At 46.9% G+C, this 20,834-nt stretch overlaps 1 protein-coding gene across 1 annotated transcript in view; it reads left to right on the forward strand.

The window, feature by feature from the left end:
* The window catches only part of LOC149346286 (calcium-activated chloride channel regulator 3A-1-like), a 77,113-nt gene extending 61,049 nt beyond the window's left edge, over positions 1-16,064 (forward strand). Inside the window, exons 8-11 of the mRNA XM_089541278.1 lie at positions 2,546-2,822; positions 3,408-3,581; positions 10,615-10,905; positions 15,448-16,064. Of these exons, the coding sequence (XP_089397404.1) occupies positions 2,546-2,822; positions 3,408-3,581; positions 10,615-10,905; positions 15,448-16,064 (1,359 nt within the window). The remainder of the gene's footprint in view (positions 1-2,545; positions 2,823-3,407; positions 3,582-10,614; positions 10,906-15,447) is intronic.
* The last annotated feature ends 4,770 nt before the right edge of the window (positions 16,065-20,834 follow it).

Here is a 20,834-nt window from a genome sequence, read left to right on the forward strand (position 1 = left end):
AAAAAAAATGCGTTACATTTTACAAACGTCTAGTATTTAATGTAACTATAACTTAACGTTAGGTAACAACAAAACCTAAACATTGAGACGTTCTAAGCTAAACGATACAGATGCAACCTTGGGGATAACCAAGTTAAACGATAAGATTAACCGTACCTCTCGCTACGCACATCCAGGCATAACTGAGTTAAGCTATGGCCATTTCTTTTTCTTGTTATGTATTGCTTTATTTTTGGGATCAAAACCGATATTTTTAGATACCAAATAAATAGTGGGATCTAGAAGAAAGACAACCACATGTTCCCGGTGGGATTCGCACCCCATTTCCTCCGCATGTCGCGTACGGTGCTCTACCGACTAATCCAAATACTATGGTGTGACTATGGTGTAAAACTATGGTGTGTACAATGAACGTAAATAATGATTTTTTTTGCTAGGATGGCTGAGCTGATGTAAATTAGGAGATGTAATAAGCATGATGAGAAGGCCGGACTTTGGCGGGCGGATGAGGAAGAATTTCAACAAGATGGAGGGAAAATGGTAGCTGAGAATGTTTGCTATTGCGGCATAATCCCCCCCCCCCCCCCCCCCGTTTAGCTGGTCTAACGATGGGTGCTATGAATGTTATCTTTTCGCCGCTAATTGTGTCTCTCTAAGCTTTTTTGCGTCACATAATGTCTATACGGGTCTTACTAGTATTGTGAAAGGTTTGAAGCTATGCTTAATATATAGAAGGTTTATCCCAAGGTGGTCTAAGAGTTTGGACGTGGTTTCTGTTGGAAAATGTGGTAGTCGTCTGGTGTTCTGTGTGTTTTGAAAAGGAGCGTATTTTTTTTAAATTCTGAATCACAGTGTTGGGTATTCTGCTCGTTGTCATTCGTTAAGACGGTTTCAGATACATGGCATTTTAGTTTAAGAATGAAAGTGAAGTGGCATTAATGAGCAATTAAATTTAGAAATTGAATCATCTAGAAAGGTAAGTAAACTACTTAAATCAGTGCGCTGGGGAATTTTTAATTATAGGAGTCTAATTCGGTTACTGGTTAAGGGGGCTCTTAATGTTCAGGCCGTTTAACACGCACGCACGCACGCGCACGCACGGGCACGCACACGCACACACGCACACACGCACACGCGCACACGCACGCACGCACGCACGCACGCGCACGCACGCACGCACACACACGCACGCACACACACGCGCGCGCACACACACACACACACACACACACACACACACACACACACACACACACACACACACACACACACACACACACACACACACACACACACACACACACACACACACACACACACACACACACACACATGATGGTTGTAAGGTATATACAGGGTGTTTCACCTAAGACTTTACGCAAGGTTTATAAATAGTCGTTTTGAGTTAGGAGAGCGCTTTTTTCGGCATACCTTTGTCAGCCGTGTAGTGGATCTTAATACATCTCAAACGTCCTAGTGAGATAGCTAGGTAACTAATATTCAGTAGTTAACCTTTAAATAATACTGTTAGGCTCCTTACTTTATAAATCAGTGTACCCCACCGTAAGTAATATCCATATTACCTTTAACAAATTAGAAAACGCACCTACCCTCTGTTCTGCGGCACACCAAATTTCGGCACTTTCCACCAGTTACGTCAACTGCAGAGGTCGCGTTGCCTGCAAGCTTCTCAAAACCGCATCTTTTTTGACCCGATGCAGCCAAAAATTGTTGAGACACAACGCCAAGGGTAACCGCTTCTTCGAAATTCTACAAACTCGTATGGATATTACTTGGGGTGGGCTACGCGTCTGTTAAAATTGATCAGCCTAACAATAGTAGTTCTTTGTAATAATAGGTCTTTGCTGTATACTAATCTACTATACCGTTGGCAATAATGCTACAGTTAAGAAATCGCTCTTTAAGCTAAATTGTGTCAAGTCTGAGGTGAAACATATTTGTACATCCTGCACAGGTCCTCATGTTTGAGCCACCAGCCGTATGCACCTGGGTGCTCTCTCTCCCTCCCTACTAATTTCAGTTTTCTGCCTCCTGCTGTCATTGAGTCACTTTCTTTCCGTCTATCTGTTGGCTCTCACTCCGGCCTCCTTTTTGGGATTTACCTTGTTCCCTTCCTCTCCATGGCCTCCAGACTTCCTAGCTGCCACCTGTGAATTCCTGTCCCTGTCCAAGCCTGCTTGACCTACTCTGCGTTCACTGCCCACGCAAGTGCAGGCGCCATCCACGTGACTCGCGCGGGAATTTCCGCCATAGCAGTTTCCGATCATGGTGTCCGCCATTATTTCTCCCATTTCTACGCCTAGATTTCTTTGAAGGGTGTTCACACGTGACGATAATGTGGAGTTTTCTTCTTCAACTCTGTCGAGATGTGCCCTTAATATGCTACACTTGCACATAAACTCCGCGGAAAAAAGGTCACCGGATGAAAGGTCCGCTCTAAGAAAAAAATCTTCCCAGCATTGCAAAGCATGACAAAGCAACCAGCATCACAAAGGCTTACTCACACTTTTTTTGCGCCTACAAGGTTGGAACCTGGACACTGCACGTGACGAGTCCCACCCCGGCCCCAGTGAAAGTCAATGTCGAGGTCGAGACGGAACCAAGGAACAACGACGACGAGCAGTTACGAGTCCACTGCGAGATGGGCAAACAACAGGTGGACAGGTTCAACGATGCGGTCGTCTATGTCAAGGTCACCAAGGGAGAGAAGCCGGTTATAGACGCCGTGGTCGTCGCCACAGTAAAACGCCCGAACAACGATCCGCACCCGATAAAGATTCGCCTTCATGACGACGGAATAAGTAAGAGCTATTGCTAGGTATGGTAAGAAACATTCGACCCTCTTCCACAGTGTAACAATAACATTCGCTAAAAAGCTGGACTTTCCTCATAAAACAAGGTATGTGCTCGGACCATGTCCTGCGTGTTTTTGGCTCCCTTGTTTGTGTCACACAAGAAAGTCGAAGGGATTACCAAACACCTGAACCTACCCTGAAGGGGATATCATGCAAAGGAAAGATCAAAAAGCGTGATAAAGAGAGAATGCGAGACTCTCGAATTTCTTTTTTTTATACGGGAATGGTTTTCGGTAAATATCTAATAATTGATTCCGGAAAGCCGGAGGCCCGTGATGCGGGTCATTTCTCGTAACCAGACGCTGAATATCGTGATCCATCAGAAATGCGCTGTGACGTCTGTTACGTTGGTGTTTCCTGTGTTCCCGTCTTCCTGCCTTCCTCTCTTTCTTTCCTTCTTCCTCGTTCTCTTTCTCATCTATTTGCTCTTTCTCTCTCTCTTTTTCTTCCCGACTGTCGCTTTCATTTCATTCTTCTTCCTTCCACTCTCTCGCTTTCGGTCATCATGTGTCTTTCCTTACTTTTTCCCAGTACCCGACACTCACCAATATGATGGCACCTACAGCGGCTACTTCTGCCAGTTCATAGGCAAAGGACGATACACCGTCACGGCGGAGGTCTCAAACCAGAATACGACTCGCGTGCCGTACCCGTCGGAGGACTGGGATGCCTTGACCGTAATAAGAGTCGTTGATCCTGATTCGGGTGAGTTTCCATGTACCCGGCACATTTGCCCGCTCAGACACTCGCATAGCCTCCACTCGTAGTAATGAGTCAACTCCAGTCCTAGGTGTAATCACGCGGGCTGCCCCCAAGGAACAGGAGATGCACCGTTATTCGAGCACAATGCAACTCTGAGCGAATGCCGACTTTGCTGACTCTCGAATGCAGAGGTGTGGTGTAAATTAAAACCCCAAAGGTGGCGTAATGTAACGTCGCTTTTCTTTCGTATATATCGAAGCTTTATTCCCAAGGCTCGACGAAAGGGTGGTGATTTTAATAGCAGTAGAGTGTCGTAGCTTGAGCTAATCACAAATGGCGAGAACGATCTGAATTGAATAGATATGGAATAAGTTGGTCTCGTTATCAAGGCAATGTCTTCATCAATAGGCCTTGTTGTGGGCCAGGTTTTGGGGTTGCGTCTAGGCAGAACGACGGTCCAGACGACGCCCGTTCCCACCACCAGGACAGGAGCGCCGCTCAGCAAAGAAGTTCGAAGGTGGGAAAAGGAGACTGTATTTATTTACATTTTTACAAGGGTCCGGATCAGAAATTTGGTCCTCGACTGCATACGACATCGAGTTTTATAGCGTGCTTCATCCCTAACTTCCCTAGGTTGATCACGCCGTCGTCAGGGTGGGAGTGAGCAGAAACATTCACTCGAGCGCAAAAACACCGCAGCCACGCACTTGTGAACTCGCCCCTTCAGGTGCTGAGCCTGGGAGAGGAGAATCCCTTCGAGGTAAAGAAGTCAGCGGAATGCGACGCTCTCGGACCCGAGGACGGGTTCCCCGGGCTGCCGAAAACTGTCCGTCAGGAGAAATCCGTCGCGAAAGGGGGGCGATGCGAGGTCGGGAAAAGGCTTCCGGAAGTCGTCCTTTGTTCTTCGGGACGTTCACGTAGGTCGCGGAAGTTCCCCGCGGTGCTCGGTACGCAGAACAGCCACCGAAACGAGGCAACGTCCACCGGCTTGACGTCTCCCCGCACTTGAGCCGACCCCGGGGAATTCGGCGCTTTTGTTTTCAGTTGTTCTTTTGGGTTCTTTTGGGAGACGCAACAAAGTGCGTTGCCCTCGCCTCACGGTCAATCCGGCACGCCTTGAGGCAAACGTCGTCGAGTGGACAGGGGCTTCTCGGAACCATAAAGGAGAAACATGGGTGCTGGCTGCTTCCTACTCAAGCCGTTCTTAACAGCCTGGAGAATAACGGGGATCTCCAGCGGCGACCGGTGTCGAAGCTTGTTCCGCTTCGTTTACCTTCTAAATGAATTCAATAAATAGGAATCAGTTTAATGATAGCGCTTGATTCGTGCAGCCTGTCTCTCATATATGTCGCCTGTCCAATTTCACAGCTGTAGTAGGTGTGTTCGGTCGAGTGCGCGGCTGTGGGGAGCGCGTGTGCCACTAAGACGCACTAATGCATATGTAAAAGCTAGGCGGAGTAATACGGCTGCTACAGCCATTTCCAACTGCCTGGTGGGCGTATAACTAATGCCATTGTTGAGATTTTCATTCTTTGCTTTTAAAGGGACAACTTTGCTAACAAGTAATTTTAGTTTGATTTCTCTATGTGATTGGACTCAACGCGGAGGCTACGAGGTTTTTGCGTTGGGCTACTTATCCCAACATGGCCAAATCGGGACTCGGCCGCGGGGCAGCATTTGGATGTAGGTAGAATTCCAAAAAACCTGAATACTCTGCGGTGCGAGGGCCCCTCAGAAACTCCCACGTGGTATAAAATATTCGGTTGCGATCCTCTACGGCTTCGCCCATATAAACCGTGTGTCCCACTGGGGCGTAAAACACCGCACTCCTACAAAGATTATTTCGTTAAATTCCTGCCTACTTTACAACGAATCTGAAGCATCCGTCGCATGGCGATATGCCCCGGCTTGTGCATGAGAGTTGAAGTTGAAGTTGAAAGTTTATTGAATACAATCAAAGTTGCAATAGTATACAGCGAGAGGTCCCATGGTACAAGACCGCGGGCGGGACCTCCCATGAAAATGAATTTCAATATGCAACATAATATAAAATACACAACACATTAATTAGTGACGCACAGAATAAATATAGGTACATAGTGTAATATTATTTACTGAAATATTTAAATACAAACAATGTAATGCAGGATAAAGTACAGTAAAACACTCACAGATGCCGCGATACATAGGATCAATAACAAAAAAATTACAAATTAAGAAGGAAAAGCTTTAGTTTGACCTTGAATAAAGAAAGCTTTCAGCTCAGAAAGTTTCAGTTCATTTGGTCTCATGTGAAAATCGGGTTGGCCAAAATAATTACTCCGGTCATTTTAGTTACAATAAAAAGGTCCCGATATCTCACACTGCGCTAATGCGCTGGGTTTAGTCTCCTGACATGTGTTCTCAATCCTGGAACGCTCCACCGATAGCCGATTACACCAACTGTTGAGCGGACTGTATGCAACGCCAAGCAGGCCGAGTGGTGCGCGCTACTGGCGACAGTGGCGAACGGATATTCCGGTTGGAATCGAATGCATAGAGAATGTACTGTCCCCGAGGGCTCGAAGGTCGGTGTAACCGCCTCGCAGTGGTCTGTTCCAAACAAAAATAAAGATAAAAAATAGATGTCAAGACAATATGTGGACTCGTATTCGAATGCGGGTAGCGGTTGTGTGCCACCACCGTTATGCAATACCAACAAGGTGAATACCCGATCTTGCACAGCTTCCATAGCAATCATGGACGCACCATTAACTTGCGTTTCCAGAAACACATCCTACATGAAGTTGGAGATTACCATCTACCGCAAATCACCTTCTCATGTATCATGGTAAGCATGTATCCTCACAAACGATACATGCTTAGCATTAAAGGTCCCCGATGTCACTTTAATATCGAATGATTTGGGCAGTCTCACCTTCCCTTCCGCGAAAACCTTGCCACTGAAGCACCAAATAAACCTGATATTTTTAAAGCGGTAGCTTCACTTCTAGATTTCTCGGGATGAGACTGCCTTGCGTTGCTGATAAGCAAACAAGGAAGGGGAATGAGGGGCTCGTTGTAAATATGACAGAAGCCAACAGCCACAGAAACGAAGGGGCACAGGGGATTTTTTAAAATTAATTTATTTATTTTGTGGTGTAGATCAATTTAGAATATTACTGAATATGTCATCGCTTAAAGCTAATTGATTAGAAAAGCAGAAGAAAAAACAACCACATTCCGCCGGTGGGATCCGAACCCACGACGTCCGAATTATTTATTTTTTATTTTACACATACTGCAGTCATAGAGACGAAGCAGGGGGGAAACATTAAAAAAGCAGAAATAATATCAAACACTTCGCAAATCCAGCGTTCCGGCAACAAAAAAAAAAGAAAACCAAACAGAGGGAAATGATATTGTTAAGGTTACACATACAATAGGATACTCTTTTCAAAAGCAGCGGTATCCTGAGCCGAAAAGACATTTGCTGGCAGTGAGTTCCACGTTCTGATTGTTCGGGGAAAAAATGAGTTTTTGAACATATTTGTGCGTGCAAAGTACGGGGTATGGTTATGGTTGTGGCTATTGCGTGTCTGTCGTGTAGAACGGGGGGATATATAGGGAGCAGCATCAATATTAAATTGACTAGAGTAAAATGAGTACAGAACTTTAAGCCTTGCAAGTGCTCTCCTTCTTTCTAGAGTGGATATGTTCTTCGTAGACATCAGAATGGATGGCGAGATAGAGCTATGGTAAGAGTTAAAAATTAAACGGACGGCTTTTCTTTGGATCATTTCAAGTTTATTTATATCCTTTTTTAAGTGCGGATCCCATACGACAGAAGCATACTCAAGTTTCGGACGAATTAGTGTGTTGAAGGCAAGTTGTTTAAGTTCAGAGGGAGCGTGTTTTAATTTGTGTCTTAGAAGGCCAAGGTTTCTTGAAGCAGACGAGCAAATGTTATTAATGTGGCTGGACCATGAGAGGCGGTTTGCAAAGGTGACTCCAAGATATTTGTATTCGCTCACCTGTAGCAGTGGAAGATTGTTTATTGCGTAATTAAAACTGTATGGCGCTTTCTTGTTAGTAACCTGAAGAAGAACCGATTTGTCGCTGTTTATTTTCATGAACCAAAGGGTGCACCACTCTAGGACATTTTTAAGATTTGACTGCAGGCATTCTTGGTCGGTAGTGCTGCTAATTTTCTTAAACAGAATGCAGTCATCTGCGAATAGTCTAATACTGACTTCGGACGTATTTACGGAGATAAACAAATCATTGATATAAATAAGGAATAAAAGAGGCCCAAGTACGCTGCCTTGAGGTACACCAGAGGTAACGGGTAAAATACCTGAATGAGATTTTTTAACATCGACGAACTGTTTTCTGTTGGAAAGATAGGTTTTAATCCATTCGACAAATGCTGTTGGAAGTCCAAGATGCTGAAGTTTAAAGATGAGCTTATTGTGCATGACGCGATCAAACGCCTTGCTGAAATCTAAAAAAATGACGTCAACCTGTCCAGCATTGTCAATCGATGAAGCGAATTCATGAACTGTAGTGACGAGCTGAGTAACCGTAGATAAACCTCTTCTAAAACCATGTTGAAAGGGAGACAGGATGTTATTTTTTTCCAGAAATGACATAAGATATTTAGATATAACATGCTCCATAAGCTCTATAACATGCTCCATACGGTACAGTGCTCTACCTCTGAGCTACGGCGACGGCTGTCAAACCTTCTGCTTTCGGGGGTATTTATGTTTACAAGTAACCTAACCTTGAGAGTGTTCATCAGCGCCACCCACGTTCATAAGCCTTGAGCCATGACCTTCAAGGCTCAGCCAAGGTGAATCCTTCAGTTTATAAGGTTGTAGAACGGGTGGATGGTCACTGATCATACCAATGGCCACGCAACTGGACATGCCAAGGTCAAGTGAAGGTCAAGGCGAGGCTGTCATGGTGATTTCAAGGTCAAGTCAATGTCGAGCCGAGGACGTCAGGGTCAACCAAAATTAGATCCCATGATCGACCATGGGCTCGCAGAACAGCCTAAACGCGACGTTTACTTGATAGGGCGTGACGTCACGCCATCTTCAACCGAATACATCACGGTAGGAGCAGCGGCGTGCCTAGGAATAAGTCCGTGTACACGTGCGAGGCCGTCACAACATGGCCTCCTATACCGAATACATAAGGGAAGTAGCAGCGGCGCGCCAGGCACGAAGTGCACACATGGTGAGCACATGCTAGGCCGTAGGATCACGCGTTCAGGCGAGCATGAAAAATTAACTTCGCTTTAGCTTTGGTTAAATATTGAGAAGCGCTGGTTTAGTGAGGAAAATACCGAAGAAACTCTAAACGAACGGCATAGCAAGACTTTATAAGGCTAATCCAACGTGACGCTACCGTTTCTCACTCTGTTTAAACAGAGCTAGAGCACCGCTATTTTTTTTTTTTTTGCAAGCTCACTCTTTAGTTTTCAGAAGTAAAAATTTTGTTCTTCTGCAAGGTTTTCACACAAGTACAGACGTTCGCCCTTTTCTGCCCAATAACTCGTGCTTTCATTGGTTTGGCTTTGGTTTTGGGGTTTGTAACGTCCCAAAGTGACTCAGCCTGTGAGGGATGCCGTAGCGAAGGGCTCCGGAAATATCGACCAACTGGGGTTCATTAGTGTGCACTGCCATCACAGTACACGGGCCTCTAGAATTTCGCCTCCATCGAAATTGAATCGCCACGGCCGGGATCGAACCCGAATCATTCGGGTGAGCAGGTGACCACCATAACCACTGAGCCACCGCGGCGAAGCTATTGGTTTCTTTCAGCTTGTCGCTGAAAGCGCTGATGTTGATCGCTTTTGCAAGAAACCAGTCGCAGGCCTCAATGTAGCTCACACTAAGCGCGGTTGCGTGCGCTTAACAAGTGCGCTTAACAAGAGCATTTAAAAAAACAAATATGCGTAAAAAATGTTTTTGCTCAACCACTTTAAGATGTTTCTAAATGGCATTTCGAATCAGAGAAACCTATTATTGACGTCCTGTGCGGTTGCGTTTTCGCTACTATGGAGTTTGTGGACTACGTTCGTGCAAAAGTCGTCTGTTCGCGGGGCGCGCCATTTGACGGCTCTTCTCGCTCTTCTCTCACACGGAAAACTGCGTTTTAAAAACACTTAGTAGTGCCACTCCGTGTTTCCGAATAAATATGACTGTCCCGCACAAAGTAGCTCACCGGCCCATGATGCTTTGAGCGTCCGTGGTGGCTGAAGCGCAGCAGCCAGCTTTCCCTCTAGGTGATAGTAAGACACTCTGAGACCAGCCATGCCGAGCGAAGGAAACTGCCGTCGCTCGCTGACAGATAGCGCCAAAGTGCTGCGCACCCCTCCTGCGCATCCGTCGTCCATGGCTACTACACGTGTGGAGATAGGGTGGTTGAGGGAGATGTTGGGGGGTCTCTTCGGCGGTGCGTAGAGGAGTGTCTTTAGCGGCGTGCGGACCCACGCGCTGCCACGAGGCCCTGGAACCGCACTCCTCTCCGTTGACCGGCGGTGCTGGGAAATGTGCTGCGCGCGAAAGACTGTCCGCGTCAGCCACCACTCACAGCATTGTGTTCCTAGTTTATGGTTCATGGGGGTTTAACGTCTGAAAGCGACTCAGGCTATGAGGGACGGCGTAGTGGAGGGCTCCAGAAATTTAGACCAGGTGGGGTAGTTTAACGTGCACTGACATGTAAACCGTCTGCTTATGAATCTGTCATTGTTGGAGCAGGTTGAACATATCTTCATATACTGATCTGATCGGAAAGTCACCTTCATTACATTCAAAGGCAGAGGAGTGGTACATGAAGGTAGTGTGTGTGTGGAAAATAGACATCAAATTCTTTACCTCAATATATCGGAAACCAAAACACCTACAGAGCTGAAACTCTGATTTAGCAGTTAGGACTATCGTAACCGTCAGTATATATATTTTTTCTGAGCTTCCAAACTGCACTGGTGGCCTGAATTCTTGTCCCCGTTCTCCTTATGAACCTTTGCCGGCTGTGGTCCACGCAGATGAATACAACGAAAGCGACTTCCGGAGCGAGTGGCCGTTGGAGTGGCTCGATCTTGTCAACGACACCAAAACCGACGACACCACCGGCCCACCCGGTGAACCAGTGGACGATTTCCAGAGGGTGGTGTCCGGGGGTTCCTTCGATGTCACGACAGATATTGTGGAAGCGCAAGTGCCTCCAGAACCCATCAGTGACCTGGCCGTGGAAGACGTGTGGCCGGGAAAGAGCAACACTCTCCTGGTGAGGGTAACTTGGACGTGGCCAGGAGCTCACCTGACGTTTGGAAAGGGTAAGCACTTTAAGAAGAGACGTGTACTGTGGAGCTCACAGGCACATAATTTACTATCATGAGTCAGTCTCATCGAAGGCATGAGAGCAGATCAGGGAGGGAGGGAAGCATTTTAAAGATTTTTATTGATTGTTTCGACACTGTTCGCGCTATGTTGCCGCATACATTCATGAGACAAAGAGATAAAAGGACGGAAAGTCAGGGAGGTTAATCAGGCGATGCCCAGTTGGCTACCTTACACTTGGGGAGGAGAACAAAGGGGAAAAAGGAAAAAGATCAGCAATGAAATGAAAATCGGCCTTGTTCTCATACGTCCTCCATTATTTTAAAGTTTGATATCCACCGCAAAACACGTTCTCTAAATACTATTGTAACCTTTTAAATAAATAAAATGCGCCATTTTACTTCACTGAGGCGAAAATATACACCGCCTTGTTCGCAATATTTGTATCCGAAATCTCCACGGTACTATAATCCCGTAGTTCTGTGGAGAACTTTAGGAACATTTAAAGAAGCTAATAGAATGGGAGGATGTCTTTCGGGCTCGTCAGGTAACCGTCTCATATCCCCGTACTCACTTTAAATCGGATATCACAGTGAATAAAAATATTCGCGAGTAGTTCGCCAAAGAGTACAAGTTCACGTTGTGTTATCCAGTAGGCACACCAAAGTTGCGAAATGACTCGAGGGACGGGATGCCAGAACAGAATTGTGATGTACTGCACCTTACGTTTTCGGCAGCATAACGAAGATACCAACTGGCCCCGACAGCTGCAACTATTACTGTAGAGGTTTATTAATGCGAAAGCATTACTATAGTCGGATGCCACTTAAGAAGTCAGTGGCTTTTCCCCGTCAAAAGGGACCCCCTCCCAGCCAATGGCGTCGGCCATTTCTCGTGACCCTGCTAGGGTGACAATGCAGGGAGCCGTGCCACAATGGAGAGAGGGGTCTATCCCCGACTACGGAGGGAGGGGACTATCCCCTTTCATCTGCCACACCCTGGATTGTCACACTAGCAGGACAATGAGAACCGGCCGATGTCATTGGATGTAATGAGATCCTTTGACGGGGAAAAGCGGCTGGCTTCTTAAGTTGTATCCGACTATAGGCTATATTCGCTGGGTAGTGTCACTAAAGCGTGTCATCAAAACGTGTCGGCAGTAGTTGCGGGGAACTCTAAAGAGATAGTCAAAGGAGTGGTTGTAATCGAAATAGGATGATGTGAGGATGCTGCGCAAAGAAAGAATTTTCAAAATCGGCTGAGTAGTTAATCATCATCATCACCATCAGTCTGACTGCGCCCACTGCAGGGCAAAGGCCTCTCCCGTGTCTCTCCAATTAACCCTGTCCTTCGCCAGTTGCAGCCACAGTATTCCCGCAAATTTCTTAGTCTCATCCGCTCATCTAACTTTCTGCCGCCCCCTGCTACGCTTGCATTCTCTTGGAATCCACTCCGTTACCCTTAAGGACCAGCGGTTATCTTGCCTTCGCATTGCATGCCCTGCCCAAGCCCACTTCTTCCTCTTGATTTCTACTAGGATATCAATATCACGCGTTTGTTCTATCACCCACTCTGCCCGCTTCCGATCTCATAATGTTACACCTATTATTTTTCTTTCCATAGCTCGCTGCGTTGTCCTTAGCTTAAGCTGAACCGTCTTTGTTAGATTCCATGTTTCTGCCCCATAGATGAGTATCGGTAAGATACAGCTGTTGTATACTTTTCTCTTGAGGGATATTGCTAAACTGCCATTCATGATCTCAGAGAACCTGCCATATGCGCTCCACCCCATTCTTATTCTTCTAGTTATTTCCCTCTCATGATCAGGATCAGCTGTCACTACCTGCCCTAAATTGACACCAATTCGGATCCGCGCCACCAAATGCGAACTGCTGTTCTCTTGCTAGACTGTTGAATATTACTTTGGTTTTGTGCATGCTAAATTTTAGCCCCGTTGTTCGGCTCTGCCTGTCATATTCATTGATCATGCTTTGCAGTTCATGTCCTGAGTGACTTAGCAAGGCTTTGTCATCAGCGAATCGCAAATTACTTACGTATTCTACATTAACTCTTATCACCATCTCTTCCCATTTCAGGCCCCGGAATACCTCCCGTAAACTGGCAGTGAATAGCATAGTCGAGATCTTGTCTCCCTTTCTGACACCTTTCCTTATTGTTGTTTTATTGCTGACTTTATGGAGAGCTACGGCAGATGCACAGTCGTTATAAATATCTTCCAATACTTTCACTTAACACTCTTCTACACCCTGATTCCGCAATGCCTGCATGACTTCTGAGGTTTCTACTGAGTCGAATGCTTTCTCGTAATCAATGAACGCTATATATAGGGGCTGGTTATATATATTCCGCGCATTAGAGCCAAAAATGCCCAAAATGTGGGCAGAGCTAGAGCAGAGTGTGCGCCAAATTTGAAAACACCAGAAGTGTGGGAACAGGTGACCGGACCTGCTTGCGGAGCCAACACCTAGCGCCAAATTGAAATCCCGAAATGGGTACGCAATGTAAGTGTGGGAAAATCGCGGCCTTAATGAGTTAATTTATGAATTACGGAGAGAAATGAAACAACTAACGGACTAAGGGGAATTAAGAATGAATTAGAGTGAAATGTTGAATGTTCGGTTGATGAGTAATTTGTTTATATTTACTTAATTATATGCTTGGCTCTATGACTGCAGTATATATATTCTGAGGTTGTGAATTTGATACAGTACAGTGTGATGTACTAATTTCGTTGCTGTGACGCCTTGTCTGCTGTATTTCCTTTTCTTTGTCCTTGGGTGTTACACAAATCATGTACCCACCTGCGATGGTCTTGTAGTTCAAGACCGCAGTATTTATAAATAAAATAAATAAATAAATTAAGGGGAATTATGGGTGAAAAAGTTGTGGCTTCATTGCCGTCTTGCAATTATGGCAATTAATGTGTGGTGGTGGTGAATTATTGGTGCGGTTACTATGGCAACCCATGGCGTTAAGTCATCTCGTCATAGTAAGTTTCGCTGTGACGTCACCGGGGCTGCAGAGGAGAGCGCCCACCGTAGCTTCTTGCTGTCACTGTGACGTGAGAGGCGTAGAGCGACGGCACAACAAAAAAGCAACTTGAAATGATTATAGGGCCCCTTCCGCTTCGGCAGGCCGCTCCTACGCCGGTCGTTCTCTTCCCCCTCCTATTCCCCCTCCTTCCCATCCCGTTTCCCCTGGTCCCTAAGAGTGATGCCACTAACAGGCCAACATACGTCGGGACCAGTATCCGCTGCCACCACCACCAGCGGTCGTTCTCTCGCTGTTGGCGCGCGCCTGTCGTGATCGTTTGCTGCGTGACGCGGTGATCAATTGCTGCGTGACGCGGTGACGCGGTGCCGAGGAGGCGTCAGTGCTTTCGCATTATTCCAATGCGGTCCGCGCAGTGACCTCGAACGTTTCATTACTTCTACTCAATTTCGCAGGCCGTTTTTATACGAATGCTATCTTTCGTAAAAGGCACAACGAATATCCAGGTTTAAAAGAAAGGTGCCCGGGAATTTAATTTTTTTTTGTATATACATGTTGCAAAGTCAGCGACTTGAATTGGAACGCAACTTTAGACTATGAGAGACATGGTGCGGGAAACCGCTAGCACAGCGGAGAGAAAATAACTTCGTAAATATTTGCGGTTCATCAGAACGGACGTATAATTAGAAAAAGTACCAGCTTAAACGGCTGCGGAATTGAGGACCATTTCGTGCGTCTGAGATGGAGTTGTTTCAACATGCGACAGTGCTACGCTTGACTTGATCACTTGAGAAAGGCGACAATGCTAATATTTCGGTTTTCGGCACGTTATCAAGCGCAGTATTTCATCGTCATAAGTATGTAATGGACGTTAGACTAACTATTTTGAAAATGTTAGTTCAAGTTTAACCCGTCACGACTAATTGATGTCAGAAGGGAGCGAGACGCTCTCGGCATCTTGACGAAGAATGAGTCCTTTTAAAGTTACGTCGTGAAATATAAACAGCCAGAACGGCCACATGACGTCTGTGAAAACATGGCGAGGGAAACGAAAGCAAAGCGCATATCTCAGTCTGTGGCACACTTGGAGGAAAAAAAAACTGAGGAGTGAGCGTCCGGCGACAACCAGGAAGCCTAGCCTTAACAAGTAAAGATAGGGAAAAAAAGAGTTTGTCCCCGCGTGATCACACCACGTGAAAGGGTGCGGTAAAATTTAGCCCCGCTGCGCAAGCGCATGCGCGGATTAGCGCGGCAAACTGACTGTAGATGAACCTCCTTGCTGTAGACGCCCGCGCCGCGGGTCACGCTTACGCGCGCACTAAGACAAACCAAAATGAAAACAAAGTAATGTCTCGGAAAGCGAGAAACTGAGGGAGAAAATGGCCTCATAAACACTCGGCTTGCGAACGCTGGCCGCAGGACGACATGCTCCCTCCTTAGTTTTTTTTTCCCTCTATGGTGGCACATATGACGACGTCACACCTGATGATGTCCGGTTTCAGCTTCAAAGACGTTGCTTTCCGCAGCTTCCTCCGTGGATATTCGAGTCGGACAACAATACGAAGACCTAGACGACCACTTCGATAACGAGGCTGAGATCAAGGAAGCCGACGTCGTCGAAGGCAACCTCGACCCGCTACCATCTGGTGGCCGGCATGCCTTCACTTTTTCACTTCCGCGCTCCTTCTCCTCGCTTGGGCAAGATGGCGCCTGGACCTGTGACGCTTACCTGGCAGCAAGAGTAGCTAACAGTGATGGGCTGAAGTCCGAAACCTCGAACATTGTTTCCGTGTTTTACACCCCTTCGGCTGTTAAACCAACAGTGGCTACGACCGCGAAAGCCCCAGCGACAAAGGCCACGACGACGCAAAGCCCTACGACGCAAAGCACAAAGACGCAAAGCACGACCACAAGGGCCCCGGACAACAAGGTCACGACAACGCAAGCTATGGATTCACCAAACGAATCCAGTGAGGAGTCGCCTTTCATTGCGTCGCCCTTATTCTGGGTTCCACTTTCCTGCATAGCAGCGCTGATCGTGATTGTCATCGTGGTCGTGGTATCGACGATGCTGAACCGCAAGGAGGAGGAGGAGACAAACCGCATGGAAGGACAGGGGGCAAGCTCAACTTCACTAATCTAAACAAAAAAAAATAAAAGACTGCACATGCACCGTGGGAGGGCTCCTAAATGTCCAGGAGCCCTCTGGCTTCCACCTGATGCCTCGCCTTATTGAGCAGTCTGCGCTTGTTCATCAGGGCTGCAGCAAGCAGAGCGACTACCAGGAAGAGCGAGATGGGTTCAGGACGCGGCCCACGGCCGCTGGTTTCGGGCACGCCCACGGATAATGTTAGAGGTCGGCCGCTGGGGCCTGAAAGGTGGAAGAGTTATTCAGTTGTATCAAACAAAGCATAGCTGCTTTCACACCGCCCTGCGAAAGGGCTAACCAAAAGAGAGAAGCGTTGGCTCCGTCACTTATATACCAACACTGTACTGTGCCCGGCAGAGCTCCAATATTATAATCCGGCTTTTAATGGGGAGTGCCCCGCCGCGGTGGCTCAGTGGTTACGGCGCTTGGCTGCTGAATCGAAAGACGCGAGTTGGATCCTGGCCCTGGCAGCTGAATTTCGATGGAGGCGAAGTTCTAGACGCCCGTGTGCTGTGTGATGTCAGTGCACGTTAAAGATCCCCAGGTGGTCGATATTTCCGGAGCCCTTCACTACGGCGTCCATCCTTTGGGACGTTAAACCCCAATAAACCAAACCAATAAACCAAACTTCTAATGGGAAGTGCCCGCCATGTGGATACGCGTTCTCGAACGTGCACCACAGGTGTGGGCATGCCCCTTGAACCCTGCTTTCCCCCCTTACCCGTCACCTGCCTGAGAGAGCTGGGAGGCTTCCCTGCTTGGCTTCTCTACGTTAGAGAGCCAAAGCGCCTTCGTCGCTCTTTGTAAGGGGCTGGCCCTTAAGACCGGTCCCCATTCTCTCCTGTAAATAGCCTAAATAAATATTATCCACCACCACCAGCTGTGAGGTGGGTATCAGGCTGGGCGCATGCGGCTCACTGTTAGCGGGGAGACGTAAGAGTGTCCGGCGCTGCCTCCAGACTGCGCTCTCACGTGTGTAGAGGGAGTGGTGTGGCGGTGGAGTAGGGCGCCCACTCTCGTGGCAGCCGGTAGATTTAGAACAGGTGGCTCGAAGCGTTTGGGGTTTGGTTTGGTTTTGAGGAAAGAAAATGACGCAGTAAACATCTCACATATCTCAGTGTACACCCGAACCGCACTGTAAAGGGACGGTTAAGGGAGGGAATCAAGGAGGTGCCTTAGTTGAGGTCTACGGAGTAATTTCGACCACTTGGGGATCTTTAACGTGCACTGACTTCACACAGCTCACAGGCGCTTTCTGCATTTCGTCTTCATCGAAACGCTGCTGCCGCGGTCGGGTTCGAACACCGGTGATCAGACTCTGTAGCCGAGAGCCTATCCGCTGAGTAACCGCGGCATGTTCACTAATTTCCTGCAGAAAGGGTCACACAGATTTAGCACTCCGTTAATGCGCCGTTTCATTATTTATGGAGTAATTTTATAGCGCAGCTCCTTGGCACCCGTTCCTGCGTTTCGCGGCGTAGCCGTTGTCTCGCGTTACCAGCCCCGCAGCCGTACCAGCTCACTGCGCTAGCTGGGCGCGCTTTTAATGGGGTCCAAGCAGAACCTGCCCCCCCCCCCCCCCCCCCTCCCCTTCGCCTTCTTCCTCCGTGGCGGCGACCGCGAGATAACGCGCGGTGTTCTCCGCTTGCCGAAGCGCCGGCTCGGCATCAGCGGATCACGGTGCGTGCCTCCGAAGCCGAAAAGCACAGCCATATTCACTTGACTCGCTAGCAGCGTCAGTGGCATCAGTCAGTCGCTGCTCTCTCTTCACCGCGCAACGTTCCTATGCGCCCACGCGCTGCTTCCCGCGACCTCCCCATACCTTAATTGCTCTCTTCGCTCCTCCTCCAATTCCACCCCTGTGTGGCGGCAAACGGAGCGCCGGATCTCGATATCTGCACCGCCCAAGCCGAAACGCACAGCCGCAGCCGTTTGCCACTGCGCACCGCCTGCCTATATAAATAGTTTATTCTCTGCCAGTTTTTTCTCAACCAATGAGCGGGACAACCGGTGGAAACCCTTCGTGACAACCTCGCGAAATACTTGCGTAGACCTTGTCTTTAAGAACCAGGCATTGGTGCGGCAAGTCGAGCATATATCCATCTCTTTCTCCGACCACAAAACTTCCTTTATGACAGTCAAGAACTGTTAGTGGAGTGTTTCTTGAAGAAGGAAAATGTGTGAAAAATAACCAATCATCTGTAGTTGTACACATGTCGTGATCGAATTCTTTGCCTCAATCTATCGAAGAGCTGAAACAGCTGACGAGCTGCGCTGAAATTTTGCCTGAGGAGGTAACGTAATTGTCGGAATTTTTTTCATTTGTGCGGATGTCAAAAATGAACAAAATTACATTTGAGATCTTTGCCAATGCGTCGTACGCCCGATATGGCGCTACACGTGGCATACGGCAAAAAAACTCCCAACGCGGCCGATGTTTGCACCGTTTGTTTCGGTTATTTTATGAGAATTTTGTGCACCAGAAAAGTAACCGTATCTATGAAACAAAAACAACTTCATTTGTTTATTTTTATTTGTAATTACTGCACTTCTAGGCTGTGTTGCGTTGTGTTGGGTTTTATGGCACATAGGCAGCTAAGGCCATCATGCGCCATGCTCAAGGTATAGAATGAGTTTTCTGTAGAATTTTCAAAAATGTGAAAAATCATCGCTGGTGTAGATGGCCTAATAAAACTGTACTACCTAGTAATAACGGAAGAAACGAAACTTAGACATGGCTAATGTTAAAAGCCTTAAGAAGGCCAGGTAGTCTCAGCGCCTATCCTTGCCTGGGCAAGGATCCCTAGGCTCCCAACCAGTTAAATAAAAACCTCAGCCTTCTCATAAATGAGAAAGTAGCTGAGGTGTATCATATAATAAAGTGAACTAGCGGATAGACGTTTACAGTTTTTCAAGCACGCCTGCTTCTTTTAAAAAGCTAAAAAGAGAAGGTATGTTAACATTGGCCTTATCGTGTAAAAGCATTGCTGGGTGAAAAGGAATGCATTGATTATAAAATTCAGTGAGGTATTTTTTCTTAGTTTTTCCAGTTTCGCACAAGAGAATAAAATGTGGTTAACGGTAAGTTCATCTCCGCATTTTTCGCAAACAGGTTTGTTTTGTTTTGTTAGCAGGAAGTTATGTGTAAGGTGAGTGTGGCCTATTCGGAGACGGCAGAGAATCCCTGGTGGTCACACGACCTCCATTCCCCTAAAACCGGCTTTACTAAGTGTAGTTTATTATTGACTTCACTGTTCCAAGCCGACTGCCATTTCTTCCTTAATTTCCGTTCTACTAATGTTGTGCAATCGTTAAAAGGTATGTTTACGTTTTTCGTTTCCATCCTACGAGCTTGAGCAGCGCACAAGTCTGCTTTCTCGTTCCCTTTTATTCCGATATGACTCGGGACCCAGCAGAGTTTTATGTTTTGTCCTTTAGCTGCGGCTGTTACTATGCTGTGTATAATGTCACCAAGAATTGGGGTTGATAGCGTTTCTAGCGTGGGGAGCTGTAAGCACCCTTAAGGAATCTGTTATTTATACTGCTTGTGAGGTGCTCCTTTAATATTTTGTCTATGGCCACCCAGGCTGCAATAACATTCTGCAGTGAAGATGGATGTGGAAGTCTTACTGTTTTCTCCGAATTACCTCGCACGACTGCACTTCCTACATAAACATCTGTTTTCGAGCCATCTGTATAAAAATCTGTGAACTTACTGTATTTTTGCTCGAGTGCAAGAAATTATTGTAGTATATGTTGTCGCGGAGTTTGTTTTTTATGAAACAGCGTAAGGGTGAAATCACAGATTGTAGGAAAATTGTACCATGGAGGCAGTGGACCTTGTCTTCGAGCAATGTCGGGTAATGCATCTAGTAGGCCGAGGTTTTGGCACATCTCTTCAAAACGCAGGAGGAGTGGTCTGATAGCTAGTGGTTTGCTATTAAACAGTTCTCAATGGGCAATTTGTAACAATAGGGTAACAGATATGTTTTGGTAGGGAACGGATTTTTAGAACGTATGAACATGTAAGTATGCTTCTTCTATCTGTAAGAGATGGTTCATTTGTTTCAACGTAAAGCCTATTTATGGGTGACGTCCTGTAAGCGCCATTTGCAAGACGTAAGTTTAAATTGTGCACTGGGTCCAGTCGTTTCAGGTACGATGGCCTTGCTGAAGCATATAGTATACTACCATAGTCTAATGAAGATCGTACCACAGAGCGATAAATTTTTAGAAGGCCTGCCCTGTCAGAACCCCAGTGTTTATGTGAAAGGACTTTGAGTATGTTCAGTGATCGGGAAGTTTTCTTTTTTAACGTGTTAATATGAGGCAGGAAAGAGTTTTCTGTCAAATGTTATGCCTAGAAATTTATGTTCATTTTCTACAGGTAAATCTGTTTCGGTTGGTTGGTTTGGTTGGTTTATGGGGTTTAACGTCCCAAAGCGACTAAGGCTATGAGAGACGTCGTAGTGGAGGGCTCTGGAAATTTCGACCACCTGGGGTTCTTTAACGTGCACTGACATCGCACAGTACACGGGCCTCAAATTTCTCCCCCAAAGAAATTCAGCCGCCGCGGCCGGGATCGAACCCGCGTCTTTCGGGCCAGCAGCCGAGCACCATAGCCACTGAGCCACCGCGGCGGCTTAAATCTGTTTCGTTAAGGTGTAGGGTGGGGTCTGCCTGTAAGCCTCGTTTGAGTGAAAACGGAACTGCCACTGTTTTCTGTGGGGAAAATCGGAAACCATTTTTGTCTGCCCATGTTGT

Source organism: Amblyomma mixtum, chromosome 4, assembly GCF_055824585.1.
Source record: "Amblyomma mixtum isolate Tamu chromosome 4, ASM5582458v1, whole genome shotgun sequence".
NCBI lineage: Eukaryota > Metazoa > Arthropoda > Arachnida > Ixodida > Ixodidae > Amblyomma > Amblyomma mixtum.